At 41.3% G+C, this 15,312-nt stretch overlaps 1 protein-coding gene across 2 annotated transcripts in view; it reads right to left on the bottom strand.

Moving 5' to 3' along the window:
• The window catches only part of SVEP1 (sushi, von Willebrand factor type A, EGF and pentraxin domain containing 1), a 503,752-nt gene that overhangs the window by 22,031 nt on the left and 466,409 nt on the right, over positions 1–15,312 (bottom strand). For both annotated transcript variants that reach the window (XM_040360718.1, XM_040360710.1), the window contains one exon: positions 1,744–1,839. In XM_040360718.1, coding sequence (XP_040216652.1) covers positions 1,744–1,839 — 96 coding nt within the window. The remainder of the gene's footprint in view (positions 1–1,743; positions 1,840–15,312) is intronic.

The raw sequence follows: 15,312 nt of genomic DNA, 5'->3' as shown, positions 1-15,312 counted from the left end.
CCCGCCTGGCTGCATACACATGGTGAACCTTTTTAAATCCAGCGGTACAATAAAGAGCTGTATAAAGACTCCACACACAATATTTTATAGAGACCATCCTAGATACCCTGGCCTGGATTCACAAAGCACTTACGCCGACATATCTCGAGATACGCCGCGTAAGTGCAAATATGTGCCGTCGTATCTATGCGCCGTGCCCACAAACCGAGATACGCCTAAAAATAGGCTTTATCCGACCGACGTAACTTGCCTACGCCGGCGTATCGTGGGCGCATATTTACGCTGGACGCAAGTGGCGCTCCCATTGATTTCCTATTCAAATATGGAAATGAGGGAGATACATCGATTCACGAACGTACTTACGCCCGGCGCATAATATACGCTGTTTGCGTAAGTTGTACGTCTGGCGTAAAGTTATTACCCATATAGGAGGCGCAACCCATGCAAAGGTATGGACCAGGGAACACAAGCCGTCGTATCTTATGCCGTTTACGTTGTACGTGAATATGACTAGGCGTAGGTTACGTTCACGTCGTAGGCAGTGATCCGTCGTATCTTAGGGAGTAGTTCCGACGTGATTCTCAGCATGCACAGTGGGATGCGTCCACGGGACGGCGCATGCGCCGTTCGTTATTCGTATCTTTATGGCGCTCGGCCCATCATTTGCATGGCTCACGCCCACTTCCACTTACGACGACTTACGCCTAGGAAACCCAGCGCAGATTTGGCAGCACTGGCTTTGTGAATCCAGTGCTTGCCTCTCTGCACTACGTCGGCATAGCGTATATAAGATACGCTACAGCGGCATAAATATGCGCCGATGTCTGTGAATCCGGGCCCCTCTTTGTAAAGCGATTCCCCTACTTGTAATAACAGATATGGCTTAGCCAACTATAATGAAGAACTGTATAGAGGCCTCACACTTTGTTTAAAACCCCACACTTTATAACAGATATGGCTAAGCCAACTATAATAAAGAGAGGTATAGTGGCCCCACACACACTTCGTATAGAGCCCCCCCCCCCCCCCAACTTGTTATAACAGATATGGCTTAGCCTACTATAATGGAGAGATTTATAGAGCGCCACACTTTATAATTTTATAATATATATGGCTTAACTAACTATAATTAAGAGATGTTTAGAAGCCCCACACACATTTTGTATAGGGCCCCTACTTGTTAGAACAGATATGACTTAGTCTACTATAATGAATAGACATATAGAGACTCCACACACTTTGTATACAGCACCACACTTTATAACATATATGGCCTAGGAAAGTATAATGAAGAGACTTATAGAGGCCTCACACACATTTTGTATAGAGCCCCCCTCCCCCCAACTTGTTATTATAGATATGATTTAACCTACTATATTAAAGAGACATATAGAAGCCACCCATACAGTTTGTATTGGGCACCATACTTTATAAACAAATATGGTTTAGCCAACTATAATGAAGAGACATATAGAGCGCACCCCCCCACACACACACACTTGTTATACCAGACATGGCTTAGCCAACTATAATGAAGTGACATCATCCCCCATTTCCCAAATAGTTATAACAGATAAGGCTTAGCCAACTATAATAAAGAGACGTATAGAGCCCCCCCCCCCACACTTGTTATAGCAGACATGGCTTAGCCAACTATATTGAAGTGACATCATCCCCCATTTCCCAAATAGTTATAACAGATAAGGCTTAGCCAACTATAATGAATGAGAAGATAATACATACGTTCTTCACAGAGCCGTCCCATCCAGCCTTCAGGGCATGAACATGCATTTGGTCTTTCACATACACCACCATTCTGACAGGGAAACCTGCACACAGCTTTAAAAAAAAAAAAAAAATTGGTGGAAACCATAATATACTGACATTAAAATTGGCACTGTGTTTTCCACAGACAGAGTATCGAGCTTGGTATAGATGTGCATTACACATCATTTGTTTGAAATTAAACAAAATATATTAGATATGAATTGATTAGCTAGATCTCTAGTTTTAAAGACAATTGTGCTTGAAAATGCTCAATAATATTTGGCCTTTCCTAAAGAACTAGTAAAATTATTGTACAGTTGCAGTTACTAAGCTGCCTTTAGTAAAGTGATTACTTTCTGTACAAGCAAGCTTTGAATCAGAGAGAAAATCATAGCATATTATAAAATGGTATTATATTTGGCTATACGTTTAAATCTTGAGATTATACAAAGCATGAATAATATTAGATACAATTAAGAACCTCCCAGACCATAACCACTAATAGATTGCCATTTGTCATGGACAATTTTGAGGTCTCTATATTCTTAAAACAATCACCAGGGGTGCGATATCATATTGACTGTTGCTCCTGATCAAATGCCATGGTATGTATAGCAGAATTGTTATATATTCAACAATATGCAAATATACATGAGGCGATTATACTGTGCAGTAACCAACAGAAATTAATCAGAAATATCTTATGACTGATTGAGCTATAGTAGACTGGAATAAAATTCCTGCGGTTTCCTACCACATTTTCCACATTTGCTATTTAGTATTCCAAGGTTAGTAAGATAATTGGTATAGGTCTCTGTGTCCGCTACTTAGGCTCCTTGCACACAGAGTGGAGTACGCTCCAATTAGCAGCAGGTTTTGTGAGTACATCCCCTGCTGATCAGAGCCAATGTGATGGATGACACATCCATGCCTGCCCGGTGGACACAAGCAGAAGGTGTAAACGGACTCCACTATCTCTAACCCTGGTCCTGTCTGGACTACGTCCTTTTCCAGTTTTCTTCTTTATACCTGGACAGACCCGGAGGTAGGCAGGTGTGAACAGACATAAGTTTGTCTATATCCGCCTGTCCTTGGGGCTCAATGGACCTTCTGATCAGGTCCACCTGAAAACTGTTAGATGGACCTGATCTGAATGCCAATGTGAAAGAAGTCTTAACCTGAATATCATTAATTAAATTAGTGAATTGTTGGTCTAATACCTATACCTAATGCCAATGTCTAATTGACTAATAATCATTTAATTTAGTAGGAAGATGCAGAAAGTGGCCTGTCCTGAACACATCAACCATAGCAAACATTTTCTATAGTGAGAAGAAGAATCATTATTTAACATCTGGCCTTATGAATGCAGAACTACAAGCTTCTAGGGTGGGTCAACAGCTTTCATTTTATGACTCTGTAAACTGGGAAAGTGCTGGGGTAATCCAAAAGCTTAAGCTGGGTATACACGGTTAGGTTTTTTTCTTGTTCAACAGATTCCTCCATCAACATAAGCAAGGTAGATGGGAGAATCCACTACAGAGGCCACTACTGCTGTCGGAATACACTGAGCAGTGGCTGCAATCACAGATCAAGGAGTTTTCCAACTGGTCTTTTTGTCAGAAGTTGGTCAAAGATAGACTTTTGTTGAACAGAGATGGCCAAACACTGATTGAAATTAGGCTGTTTGTTCTGTTTATAGTCATCCTTATTCTCCAATTCTTCTGTGCCGTGATAACGGCACAGAAGAATATACAACATCACTCTGTTGACTTTGCATCACACAATACCATAACATTCATTAGTAATCTGACATAGCAGTTGAATATTACATGATTGGTAAAATGCATCACAATATATATCACATTATTTATTACTGTATATGGTGTGCTCATTATTGCACAATGGCACTGCTTTGGCAAGAGAATATTAATTTGTAATGTAACAATGTAGGGTGCCACATTAAAATAATGCATAGGGTCCAAGAAATCTAAGCTTCTGCTAAATCCTTTGAGAGCACATGTGTCAAATGTAATGCTGAAGGAGTTTGGAGTAAAGTTGAGCTGGCTTTGTGGACTTGCCAATTAATATAAGGATGTATGAATCTTGCAGATGATTCTTCTTGTCTGTTTAACTTTTTGTGCACCTAAAAATCCAACTATGGCAAGACAACAGCACTAATGGTTTAACCTAACAATGAAAGACTGTTTAATATTTCAGGCATAGCAAGGTAGCCCTAGTGATTTAGGAGTCAGGCAGTCAATTATGCATAAGTCTTCTGTACATAAACCCGGACTCTAACATACAAGAACTGCTGGCAAAGAAACATCTGAACATTGAGCCTGGCATTGAAAAAGGGAATGTAAGTTATCCCCTGAATATTTTATATCTGTCAAGAGTTTAACTGCACTTGATTCCTTAATAAGACAAAACATTCTACAGAAAAATGTGGCTTATGATTTGTATAATACAGCCTTGCAAAAAGCTGTGAACTAGCAAATATATTCGCTTAAAATCTAGGATTACAATAATAATAAGTCCTTTGAAATGTAGCTTGAGGCATTTTTCTGCAGCCTGTGTCAACAAGAACAAAGAAACATTTTCTGAATCAAAGCATTGGGAATGCCTGTTGCTTACTGCAGATATACTAACAATTTGTTGTACAGTCCGGTCTTTCAACTCCCCTGCCAGAATGTTTAACCACTTCAGCCCCAGAAGATTTTTCCCCATAATGACTAGGCCATTTTTTGCTATAGGGCACTGAGTTGCTTTAACTGACAATTGCGATGCCGTACCGAAATAAAATTGACATCCTTCTTTCCCCACAAATAGAGCTTTCTTTTGGTGGTATTTGATCACTTTTAATTATAAACAAAAAAGGGCCGACAATTTTGAAAAAAAGTAATGGTGGCGATCAGCAATTTTTAGCGGGACTGCGACATTGCGGTAGACAGGTCGGATACTTGACACTTTTTTGGGACCACTGCAATTTATATAGCGATCAGAGCTAAAAAATAGCCACTGAATAAATGTCACTGGTAAGGAAGGGGTTAACACTATGCGATCAAGGGGTTAATTGTGTTCCCTCATGAGTGTTTCTAACTGTGGGGGATGAGACTGAATGGAGGAGGAGACATATCGCTGTTCCAAATTATTAAGAACAGCAAATCCCCTGTCAAAATGGGGATTTGTGTTTACATACACAGATCCCCATTCCAGGTCTCGTTCACACGATCCCGGGTAGCCGGCGGACATCGCGACCGCTGGCCACGTGGCCTGGGACCCCCGCCGTGCAATAGGCACGCACACGCCTGCTATGGCTCCTAATGAAGCAGACGTACAGATACAGCGATTTGCGGGAACGAGCCAACCTGCTGCCATAAATGTGTGTGAGCTGGCAGCAGGGAGAGAGCAGGAGGTGGGCAAAACAGGTGAATTTAGTATCAATGGTTAGAATGTAATTGATGGGTATGCAGAGGGGTAAAGCACATGTTTATAGTAGCACAACTTTTGTAGAGCAATTCAAAAATCTATTTTTTGGTAGTTATATGTACTATTAGCTACTATGCTAATTTAGGAAGTGTGTGGATACACAAATACATTCCCATAAACTGTATGTATCTACACTTTGTGAACTTCTACATATACCTCCCAACTTTTTAATATGGGAACAAGAGACACCTATTAGCAAAAGTACATAGGGCACACCCCCTGTCACGCCTCCTTAAAGGAGAAATATACAAAAGAACATATTTTATTAAACCTTCAAGTGCTTTTTTACTACTACTATTTCTTTACACTTGCTTTTGAAATTTACAAATGCAACAATTTAGAATTTGGATGAAAGATTTAGCACTGCGAAACACTACATGAAATATAAATAGTGCATTTTGTATACAACTATATAGGTCAGACCAAAATGAGTGACAAATGAGGAAGAAAGAGGGACTGAGGCACTTTGTTCCAAATCAGGGACAGTCCCTCTAAATCAGGGACCGTTGGGAGCTATGCCTACAGATTGTTACAAAGGCAAATAGGAGTCTGTAGTCTCTAGGAGGAGTGCCTTGGAGATAGAGAGTAGAGCACGCATAAGCAACCTTGGAGAGGTGGAGATCTACCTGAACAACATAAAGATCAAAGATCACTAGGGGTTAGCGCCCCTTTAAAGAAAAAAAAATGAACTAGCAAGGCCTAACTAAATAGTAAGGAAAACTTAGAAAAATATTAAAAAACAAATGTCACTGTAAAAGTATAAACATGGCCCACCTTAAATGTGGGCAGTACCAATCAGCAGAACAATGGGCGGTGTCAGGAGGGCACCCCTGTCCTGGTGCCCTAAGCAGCCTTATGCTGGCATTGGCTCTGCCCATAGCAGTGTCCTATACCGCCCTTCACACTTTGCTACTTACCATAATAAAGTTCCTACAGGTTTATTATTTTGGGATAGTGAGAAATATAAAAGACATTGGAGAGGGGAGATAGATCTATGAGATGAAAACATTGATACCAAATGGGTTAGATGTACATTTTGACTTATGTTTTATCAGTGAGTTTTAGATGTATTTATAGTAGTGCATTTTATATTTTGTACACTAAATGGCAATGGAGTTTGTATTTAGTCCTTTTAAGATAATAATGAGACTCTATATTCTTTAAGTAGATTGTTTTAATGTACTGTTTTTATGTGCAGGGTAAATTTTATTAGTAATATTATAGGATGGTCGTAATACATAGCTTTATTATGTGGTTTATAACTTGCATTTGTTAGAGAGTGGTTACTGTGGCAATGTAATAAACAATGAGCGAGCATATAACTGGCCAGCAGCCACTAAGTTCCAATCCCTTGAAGAAAGACATGACCGCGATGCAACACGTAGGGCAGAGTCTGTGACGTCATTACATTGTATCAAGTAAGGCAAGAACTTGTAAGAGTGAAGCTGCCACGTGCATGCAATCACTTAAGGCGACAATGTCAAATGCTTTTATTCTGTTGTACACTGAATTTCAGTGAACATTATGATGTGAATGCATTTTTATACTTCTAATAAAGGAGAGGTTATTTTAGCGGAAAGCACTGTAATAGTTTTATTTTTATTTTAAGCTATTAAATTAAGAAGGTGGAGGAGGGTTTATATGAAAGCCATTTTCCTTGAGGAGGCTTTTAAAGAAGCAAGTTGGCATGTTTACAGGGCAATAATATCTTAAGCGGAATGACCACTATTTGTATTTAGGAGTCAACTTACAATTAAGGACAGAATTATGCAAAGTTATATAATAATATTTTTAAATGTTTTTATCATTGTAGTAAGTATGTCTTATGCTAATAGCAAGATAGAGGATAAACTAAACAAAGGATTATGTTAATTAACCACTTTAAAAGAATATGCACTAAAGCAATATATAATGTGCAATTTTGAGCAAGTAGTTTATCTTTTTTGGAATGTAGCTACCTACCACAATATACAGTCTATTTAAAAATAAGCTATCTGGCCTGCTGATATACATTAAGGCTATTCATGGCATACAAAGCTCTCAGAGGAGAGTGTGCTTAGCAACAGCTGAATTTCTCTTCTCCGGAGAAAAAAAAAACAAAGAGCTATATGCGGTGAACAGCCACCTTGTGGGGAAAAGGGATAGTTTGCCATTTTCTCAGGAGACCGCAGGTTTAGCTTTTTAAGCAGATAAGGACATTTCAGTGACACAGTACAGTGTACCCGAGTGTATTCGTATAGACACAAATACACTTAGGAGCAAGTGTCACAGAAATGTCATTAATTGATCATGCTTTTTCTTTTCTCAATTCCTCAATTTGGCTTTTATTAACAAGTTTGCCTCCATATTTTATTATTTAAGAGCTAGATTCACAGAACACTTACGCTGGCGTATCTACAGATACGCAGCGCAAGTGAACAGATGCGCCGGCGTATCTATGCGCCCTATTCCCTATACTAGATACGCCTGAATTCTGGCCTCATCCGACCGACGAAAGTCTCCTACGCCGTCGGATCTTGGGTGCATATTTACGCTGGCTGCTAGGGGCGCTTCCGTAGATTTACGCGTCGAATATGCAAATGACCTAGATACGCCGATTCACGAACGTACTTGCGCCCGTCGCTGTAATCTAAGCCGTTTACGTAAGGCGTATGTCCGTCGTAAAGTTATCCCTGCTATATGAGGCGCAGCTAATGTTAAGGTATGGACGTCGGAACAAGCGTTGAATTTTACGTCGTTTACGTAAGTCGTACGTGAATGGGGCTGGGCGTAGGTTACGTTCACGTCGAGAGCATTGAGCCGACGTATCTTAGGGAGTATTTGCGACGTCATTCTGAGCATGCGCGCCAATGCGCCATACGAACGGCCCTTTATTTAAATACAGTTAATTTAAATGTAGCACGCCCACTACCTGCCTACTTTGAATTAGGCGGGCTTACGCCGACCATATTACGCTACACCGCAGCAATGTACGGGGCGAGTGCTCTGTGAATACTGCTCTGGGCTCTGTGCGCGCCTTCGGCGTAGCGTATATTCGATACGCTACGCCGGCAAAACTATGCGCCGAGCTACCTGAATCTAGCTCAAAGTGTGTATGTGTGTGTATATATATACAGTGATGAAAATAAGTATTTGAACACCCTGCTATTTTGCAAGTTCTCCCACTTGGAAATCATGGAGGGGTCTGAAATTGTTATCGTAGGTGCATGTCCACTGTGAGAGACATAATCAAAAAAAAAAATCCAGAAATCACAATGTATGATTTTTTTATCTATTTATTTGTATGATACAGCTGCAAATAAGTATTTGAACACCTGAGAAAATCAATGTTAATATTTGGTACAGTAGCCTTTGTTTGCAATTACAGAGGTCAAACATTTCTTCACCAGGTTTGCACACACTGGAGGAGGGATTTTGGCCCACTCCTCCACACAGATCTTCTCTAGATCAGTCAGGTTTCTGGGCTGTCGCTGAGAAACACGGAGTTTGAGCTCCCTCCAAAGATTCTCTATTGGGTTTAGGTCTGGAGACTGGCTAGGCCACGCCAGAACCTTGATATGCTTCTTACAGAGCCACTCCTTGGTTATCCTGGCTGTGTGCTTCGGGTCATTGCCATGTTGGAAGACCCAGCCTCGACCCATCTTCAAAGCTCTAACTGAGGGAAGGAGGTTGTTGCCCAAAATCTCGCAATATATGGCCCACGGTCATCCTCTCCTTAATACAGTGCAGTCGCCCTGTCCCATGTGCAGAAAAACACCCCCAAAGCATGATGCTACCACCCCCATGCTTCACAGTAGGGATGGTGTTCTTGGGATGGTACTCATCATTCTTCTTCCTACACGGTTAGTGGAATTATGACCAAAAAGTTCTATTTTGGTCTCATCTGACCACATGACTTTCTCCCATGGCTCCTCTGGATCATCCAAATGGTCATTGGCAAACTTAAGATGTCATGTGCTGGTTTAAGCAGGGGAACCTTCCGTGCCATGCATGATTTCAAACCATGACGTCTTAGTGTATTACCAACAGTAACCTTGGAAACGGTGGTCCCAGCTCTTTTCAGGTCGTTGACCAGCTCCTCCCGTGTAGTCCTGGGCTGATTTCTCACCTTTCTTACGATCATTGAGAACCCACGAGGTGAGATTTTGCATGGAGCCCCAGTCCAAGGGAGATTGACAGTCATGTTTAGCTTCTTCCATTTTCTAATGATTGCTCCAACAGTGGACCTTTTTTCACCAAGCTGCTTGGCAATTTCCCCGTAGCCCTTTCCAGCCTTGTGGAGGTGTACAATTTTGTCTCTAGTGTCTTTTGACAGCTCTTTGGTCTTGGCCATGTTAGTAGTTGGATTCTTACTGATTGTATGGGGTGGACAGGTGTCTTTATGCAGCTAATGACCTCAAACAGGTGCATCTAATTTAGGATAATAAATGGAGTGGAGGTGGACATTTTAAAGGCAGACTAACAGGTCTTTGAGGGTCAGAATTCTAGCTGATAGACAGGTGTTCAAATACTTATTTGCAGCTGTATCATACAAATAAATAGTTAAAAAAATCATAAATTGAGATTTCTGAAATTTTTTTTTTGATTATGTCTCTCACAGTGGACATGCACCTACGATGACAATTTCAGACCCCTCCATGATTTCCAAGTGGGAGAACTTGCAAAATAGCAGGGTGTTCAAATACTTATTTTCCTCACTGTATATATATATATATATATATATATATATATATATATATATATATATATATATATATATATTGTAACCTGGGGGGTAGGTAGCAGGTACAAAAAACTCCCTGGGATGAGCAGGCACAGACACAGTGCAGTTTATTGGTGCTATAAACAAAGTCTATTTACAGATGACCCTCTCACGTAGTACATTTTGCAGTCTCTAACCCTCTCCTGTAGTACGTTTTGCAATCTTTGACCCTCTCCTGTGGTACGTTTTGCAGTCTCTGACCCTCTCCTGTAGTACATTTTACAGTCTCTGACCATCTCCTGTAGTACATTTTTCAGTCTCTGACCATCTCCTGTAGTACGTTTTTCAGTCTCCGACCATCTCCTGTAGTACGTTTTTTAGTCACTGACCATCTCCTGCAGTCTCTGATCACCTCCTGTAGTATTTCTGCAATAAAGGGGGGCTACAGGCATGTTAGGTGGTGAGGGAAGGTGTACATAGGCATGGTGGATATTGAAGGATGGGGGGCGATTTAAGGGAGACTTGAGGTCTATGAACCTGAACTCGCATTAAAGTCAGACCAAAGTAGTGCAGGAGACTTCAAGCCGTACTAGTATGAATGGTAGTCATTGCAAATCATGGGAAATTACTTGTCATGCTACTTTGCAGTTTCAAATTGTAAGACAAGTCCGTACAAGTGTGGAAAGGGGCCTAAGGGTGCTTTTAAAGCATTGCCTATGAATAATTTTACTTGAGTGTAGTTTGTCACCATTCCACAGGAGTGCATAATTTTAAAGTGCAACATGTTCTATTGCTGGCCTTCCTGGCGGTCTCTTCTAGGCCACAATGACATTCAATTAAATATGTGACAACATCAATAGATAACATGTTGATTGGCCTGTCAAAGGTTGGTAAATTTCCTCAAACCCTCAAAGTTTATAAAACTTTGATTAACATACTGTGGGTATAGAATTGGGTATATGGGATTATATGATATTTATTTATTTAATACAATTTATTTGGCAAGCGCGCATATACCACCGGTCGGTGGTGCCAAAGCGCTTTGTGACAAAATAGCCCGGATGTTCTGGCGAGGGGAGCATAAATAAAAGAGAAGGGAGAAAAAAAAAACAAGAAATCAGCGAAGAAAAATTGGCCTAGGATTGAAATGCTTGGCAGAATAGCCAGGTCTTCAGCTTCTTCCTGAACGCATATAGGCTTTGGGAGATGCGAATGTTAAGCGGGATTTGGTTCCAGAGAGTCGCCCCCGCGGAGCCAATCCGTTTTCCTCCTATAGAAATTAGCCTGTTCGTATTGCCAATGAGTAGAGCTTTGTCGGCTGAGCGAAGACAGCGTCTAGGTATATAGTGTGGAGTCAGATCTGATAGGATATTATATATGTATATATATTTTTTTATATGGTTGAACTGGATGGTCTTTTTACAACCTGACTATATAACTATGTAACATTACACACTCTGAACATGATAAACATGGAAAACAACCCAATGTATCACTAAGGCTGGTCATGTATTAAGCCCTGTACACATGGCCGTGATTCTCGTCAGGAAAAAAAAAAACATAGTTTTTCCTGACGAGATTCATGGCAAGATTTTCTTGCCGGCTGAGTGTACACACGTACGATTCATAAGAACCACCCTTCTTTTGAATGGCACGAATGCGGTGACGTCTTCGACTACGGCAAGCATGCGTTCGTCACATTCGATGCCGTCGCCACCATCTTGCTTCACCCTACCTATGCCATGGAAGCTACCATGCATGCGTCAAAGCCATTTCAAGCATGCACGGGTTTCCATGGAGACAGGTAAGTATACACACTCTTGGGTTTCTCGGCAGGAAAACACTGCCGAGAATCACGACGAAAAAATAGAGAGCAGGTTCTCTATTTTTCTCGCCTATATTCTGGGCAGTTTTCTCGACGAGAAACCTCAAAGCCTCGTACACACGCACGATTTACTCGGCAAGAAAGCTCTGCCAGCAGTTTTCTTGCTGTTTCTGGCCGAGAAAACTGTGCATGTGTACGAGGCTTTATACAATTTTCTTGTACACTTTTCCTTTAGATTTACCAAAACCATATAATATGAGGTCAAACCTAAACACTTTCAATTTGCATTGAAATTGCAGAGATTGGTTGCATTTAGAAAACTTTTCTAAAAGCAGCTGGACTCACACAATGCAAAGTAATCATGTTATTCATACATAACAATTAGCAATGTTTAGTTTCAGACAATTTAGCTGTCTTTAAGAAAAGAAGAAAGGTGCCATTTCCAGGGTTGCCTATCTGAAGCTGTCTGTGTTTAGCTGCAGCTACACTATATTGCCAAATGTATTGGGACACCTGCATTACATACACATGCACTTTAATGGCATCCCAGTCTTAGTCCGTAGGGTTCAATATTGAGTTGGCCCACCCTTTGCAGCAATAACAGCTTCAACTCCTCTAGGAAGGCTGTCCACAAGGTTTTGGAGTGTAAAAGTGTTGACCATTCTTCCAAAAGCATATTTTTGAGGTTAGGCACTGATGTTGGATGAGAAGGCATGGCTTGCAGTCTCCGCTCTAATTCATCCCAAAGGTGTTCTATCGGTCAGGACTCCTCCAACCCAAACTCCCTCATCCATGTCTTTATGGACCTTGCTTTGTTCACTGGTCCACATAATTTGGTGGAGGGAGATTATAGTGTGGGTTGTTTATCAGGGGTTGGGCTTGGCCCCTTAGTTCCCCTCAGTTATGCTTAGTTCCAGTAAAGGGAACTCTTTAGGCATCAGAATACCAAGACAATTTGGACAATTTTATGCTCCCAATTTTGTAAGAACAGTTTGGGGATGACCACGTCCTGTTCCAAGATGACTGTGCACCAGTGCACAAAGCAAGGTCCATAAAGACATGGATAAGCACGTTTGGGATAGATGAACTGACCTGCACAGAGTCCTGACCTCAACGCAAAAGAACATCTTTGGGGCTGAATTTGAGCGGAGACTATGAGCCAGGACTTCTCGTCCAATATCAGTGCCTGACCTGAATGAAACACTTCTAAATGCTTAAACTTAAAGGAAGCTATGGTTTGCCGCAGTCAGAACTGTTCATATAAAATCAAAAACGTTTTCGCACCCCTCACATCGTCTGGGCGATGCACTATTTGATGCCAAACGCGTCGGGAGACTCCACCGCTGCCACTTTGTACATTTGAAAGTGCTGATCCCCTTTTATAATGTAAGTGTTTTTACCTACATTAAACATTGGTACCTTTCAGTATTACACTATATGCCTTTCTCTTCTCCTACATCTCTACATATTGGTTTAAATTTTGGCCCACATTGGGTACCCCTGGAAGCGACCTTTTTCCTGATTCGATTCCTGGGTTCCTGTCTGATTGACGTGTGAGACGTCTCCATGAGAATTGCAGCCGATAATCCAGGCCTGAGAGTGGTTTATACCCTGCTTTACTAACCCTCTGGGCATATGTCCATTAGGGTACAGTATCTCTGGTAAGCTTTCCTTTCAATGATCGGTTGTGGCATTTCTTTACTGCACTTTATTCTGAGGCATTGGGACTATTATCATCAATTTTCATCACATTGGACTTTTTTTTTTCACATACATTTATTTAGATTTTATATATATACTATCCAGTGTCTATACATATACATCACTTCTTTTTCACCATTTGTTTGATACACTGTTTATTCATCTTTTCATTGGGTGATATATTAATTTTATGTGCTACACTTTTTACGTTTGTTTTGTATTCCACCATTGTCCATTGGTAGTGTGAGCTGCTTACTATTGATAGCGCAGAATTTTCTGTATACATTTGTTATTGTTTAACAAAAAGCTTGTCTATATATCATTGTACATGTAAAAACTGTACTTTCATTCTATTGTGCAATCAATAAACCTCTTTGACAAGGAAAATTACTTAGAACCTCCGAAGCATCTTTTTTATGGATTGGCAAAATATCTTGGATTGGAAAGCTATTTTGATTAATCTATTTCTGATTATTTGATTATGTAATTTCCTACCCGTTCCCTATATATATGCATCATTGGTTCATTTGTACTTAGCTTGACAAAAGTCTACGTGGGGGGGTTCCTCTTATTATAGCTATACGTATGTTCTTGTGAATTGCCATGGGACCTGCAACCTGGAAGTGCTATAGGGTTAACCTGAGTTGATTCATCGGCAAGCAGCTGGAGGAGTGCTATGAAGGAAGGGGATAAACTGTCATCTGCTGGAGGAAAAATAATGGTGCCCATGATTGACATAAGCATTAGATGTGACATAAAGTAGGACTGTGTTATTAAGTCTTGGAGAGTTAAACCACTAAGATAATCAACGGCTTGTTTTGACACTTATGTATAGCTATTGATGACTGACTGGTAAATGAAACATCCCAAATTGCTTAAATTAGCTGAATAACTGATTATTGACTGGTAAGGATGTGAGGAGTGAGGGCTGGTTCACACCAGATGTAGTACAATTTAATCTGCATCAAAAATGCATGCACAGTGTTTTCCATGTATTCCAATGACCCTAGCTCACACTAATACTGTGCATTCCAGCGCTGCAAATCGCATCAAAAACACACTGGAAAGCAGAAAGAATTCACCAAAGCACACAAGTCCTAAAATGAGATGAAGAAGAAAAGAGGGGAAAAACACACTGGAACACATTAAAAATGCACACGTAGAAACACATTCGGATTTGCAGGAATTGTGGTGTGAACTGGCCCTAAGAGCAAATTGGCTATTTGAAAATCATTCAACTTTTACAGTGAGCACTGTAGGTGGTAGTGACATATGTATATTATATTGTTTGGTTTAGCAGTGTATCTAATGCCGCATACTAGGGGTGTTGAAAATAATCGTAGCATCGATGCATCGAGATTCGACCACCCACGATGCTGCATCGATGCTACGACTTGCATTAATCGATTTTTGATGACGTCACCTGCGCGCCGCTTTAAAGGCCTTTCGAGTCTCAAAGCAGAAGCCGAGGGAAGCCGTGGGCGTCAGCTGCGGGCGTTAGCCGCGCCTCTATTCCCGCCCCCGCCAATGCAGCTAAGGGAGCTGTGGGCTTAAGCCGCGCCTCTTTTCCCGCCCCCGCCAATGCAGCTAAGGGAGCCGTGGGCTTAAGCTGCGCCTCTTTTCCCGCCCCCCTGCTGATGCAGCCGAAGACGCCGCGCCTCCTTTCCCGCCCCCCGCTGACGGCATGCGAGAGACACGTGGAGCGAGTGTCCCCGGTCCCGGTTCCGGTCCCGACCCCCGGAGCCTTCCTCCTTGGCTCACCTCACGCTGTGCACACTGCACAGGCTGCTGTGGGAGACCCGAAACGGCCGAGTACTTCAGGCAG

This window comes from Rana temporaria, chromosome 1 (assembly GCF_905171775.1).
Source record: "Rana temporaria chromosome 1, aRanTem1.1, whole genome shotgun sequence".
Taxonomy (NCBI): domain Eukaryota; kingdom Metazoa; phylum Chordata; class Amphibia; order Anura; family Ranidae; genus Rana; species Rana temporaria.
This window is presented reverse-complemented; position numbering and strand designations above follow the sequence as displayed.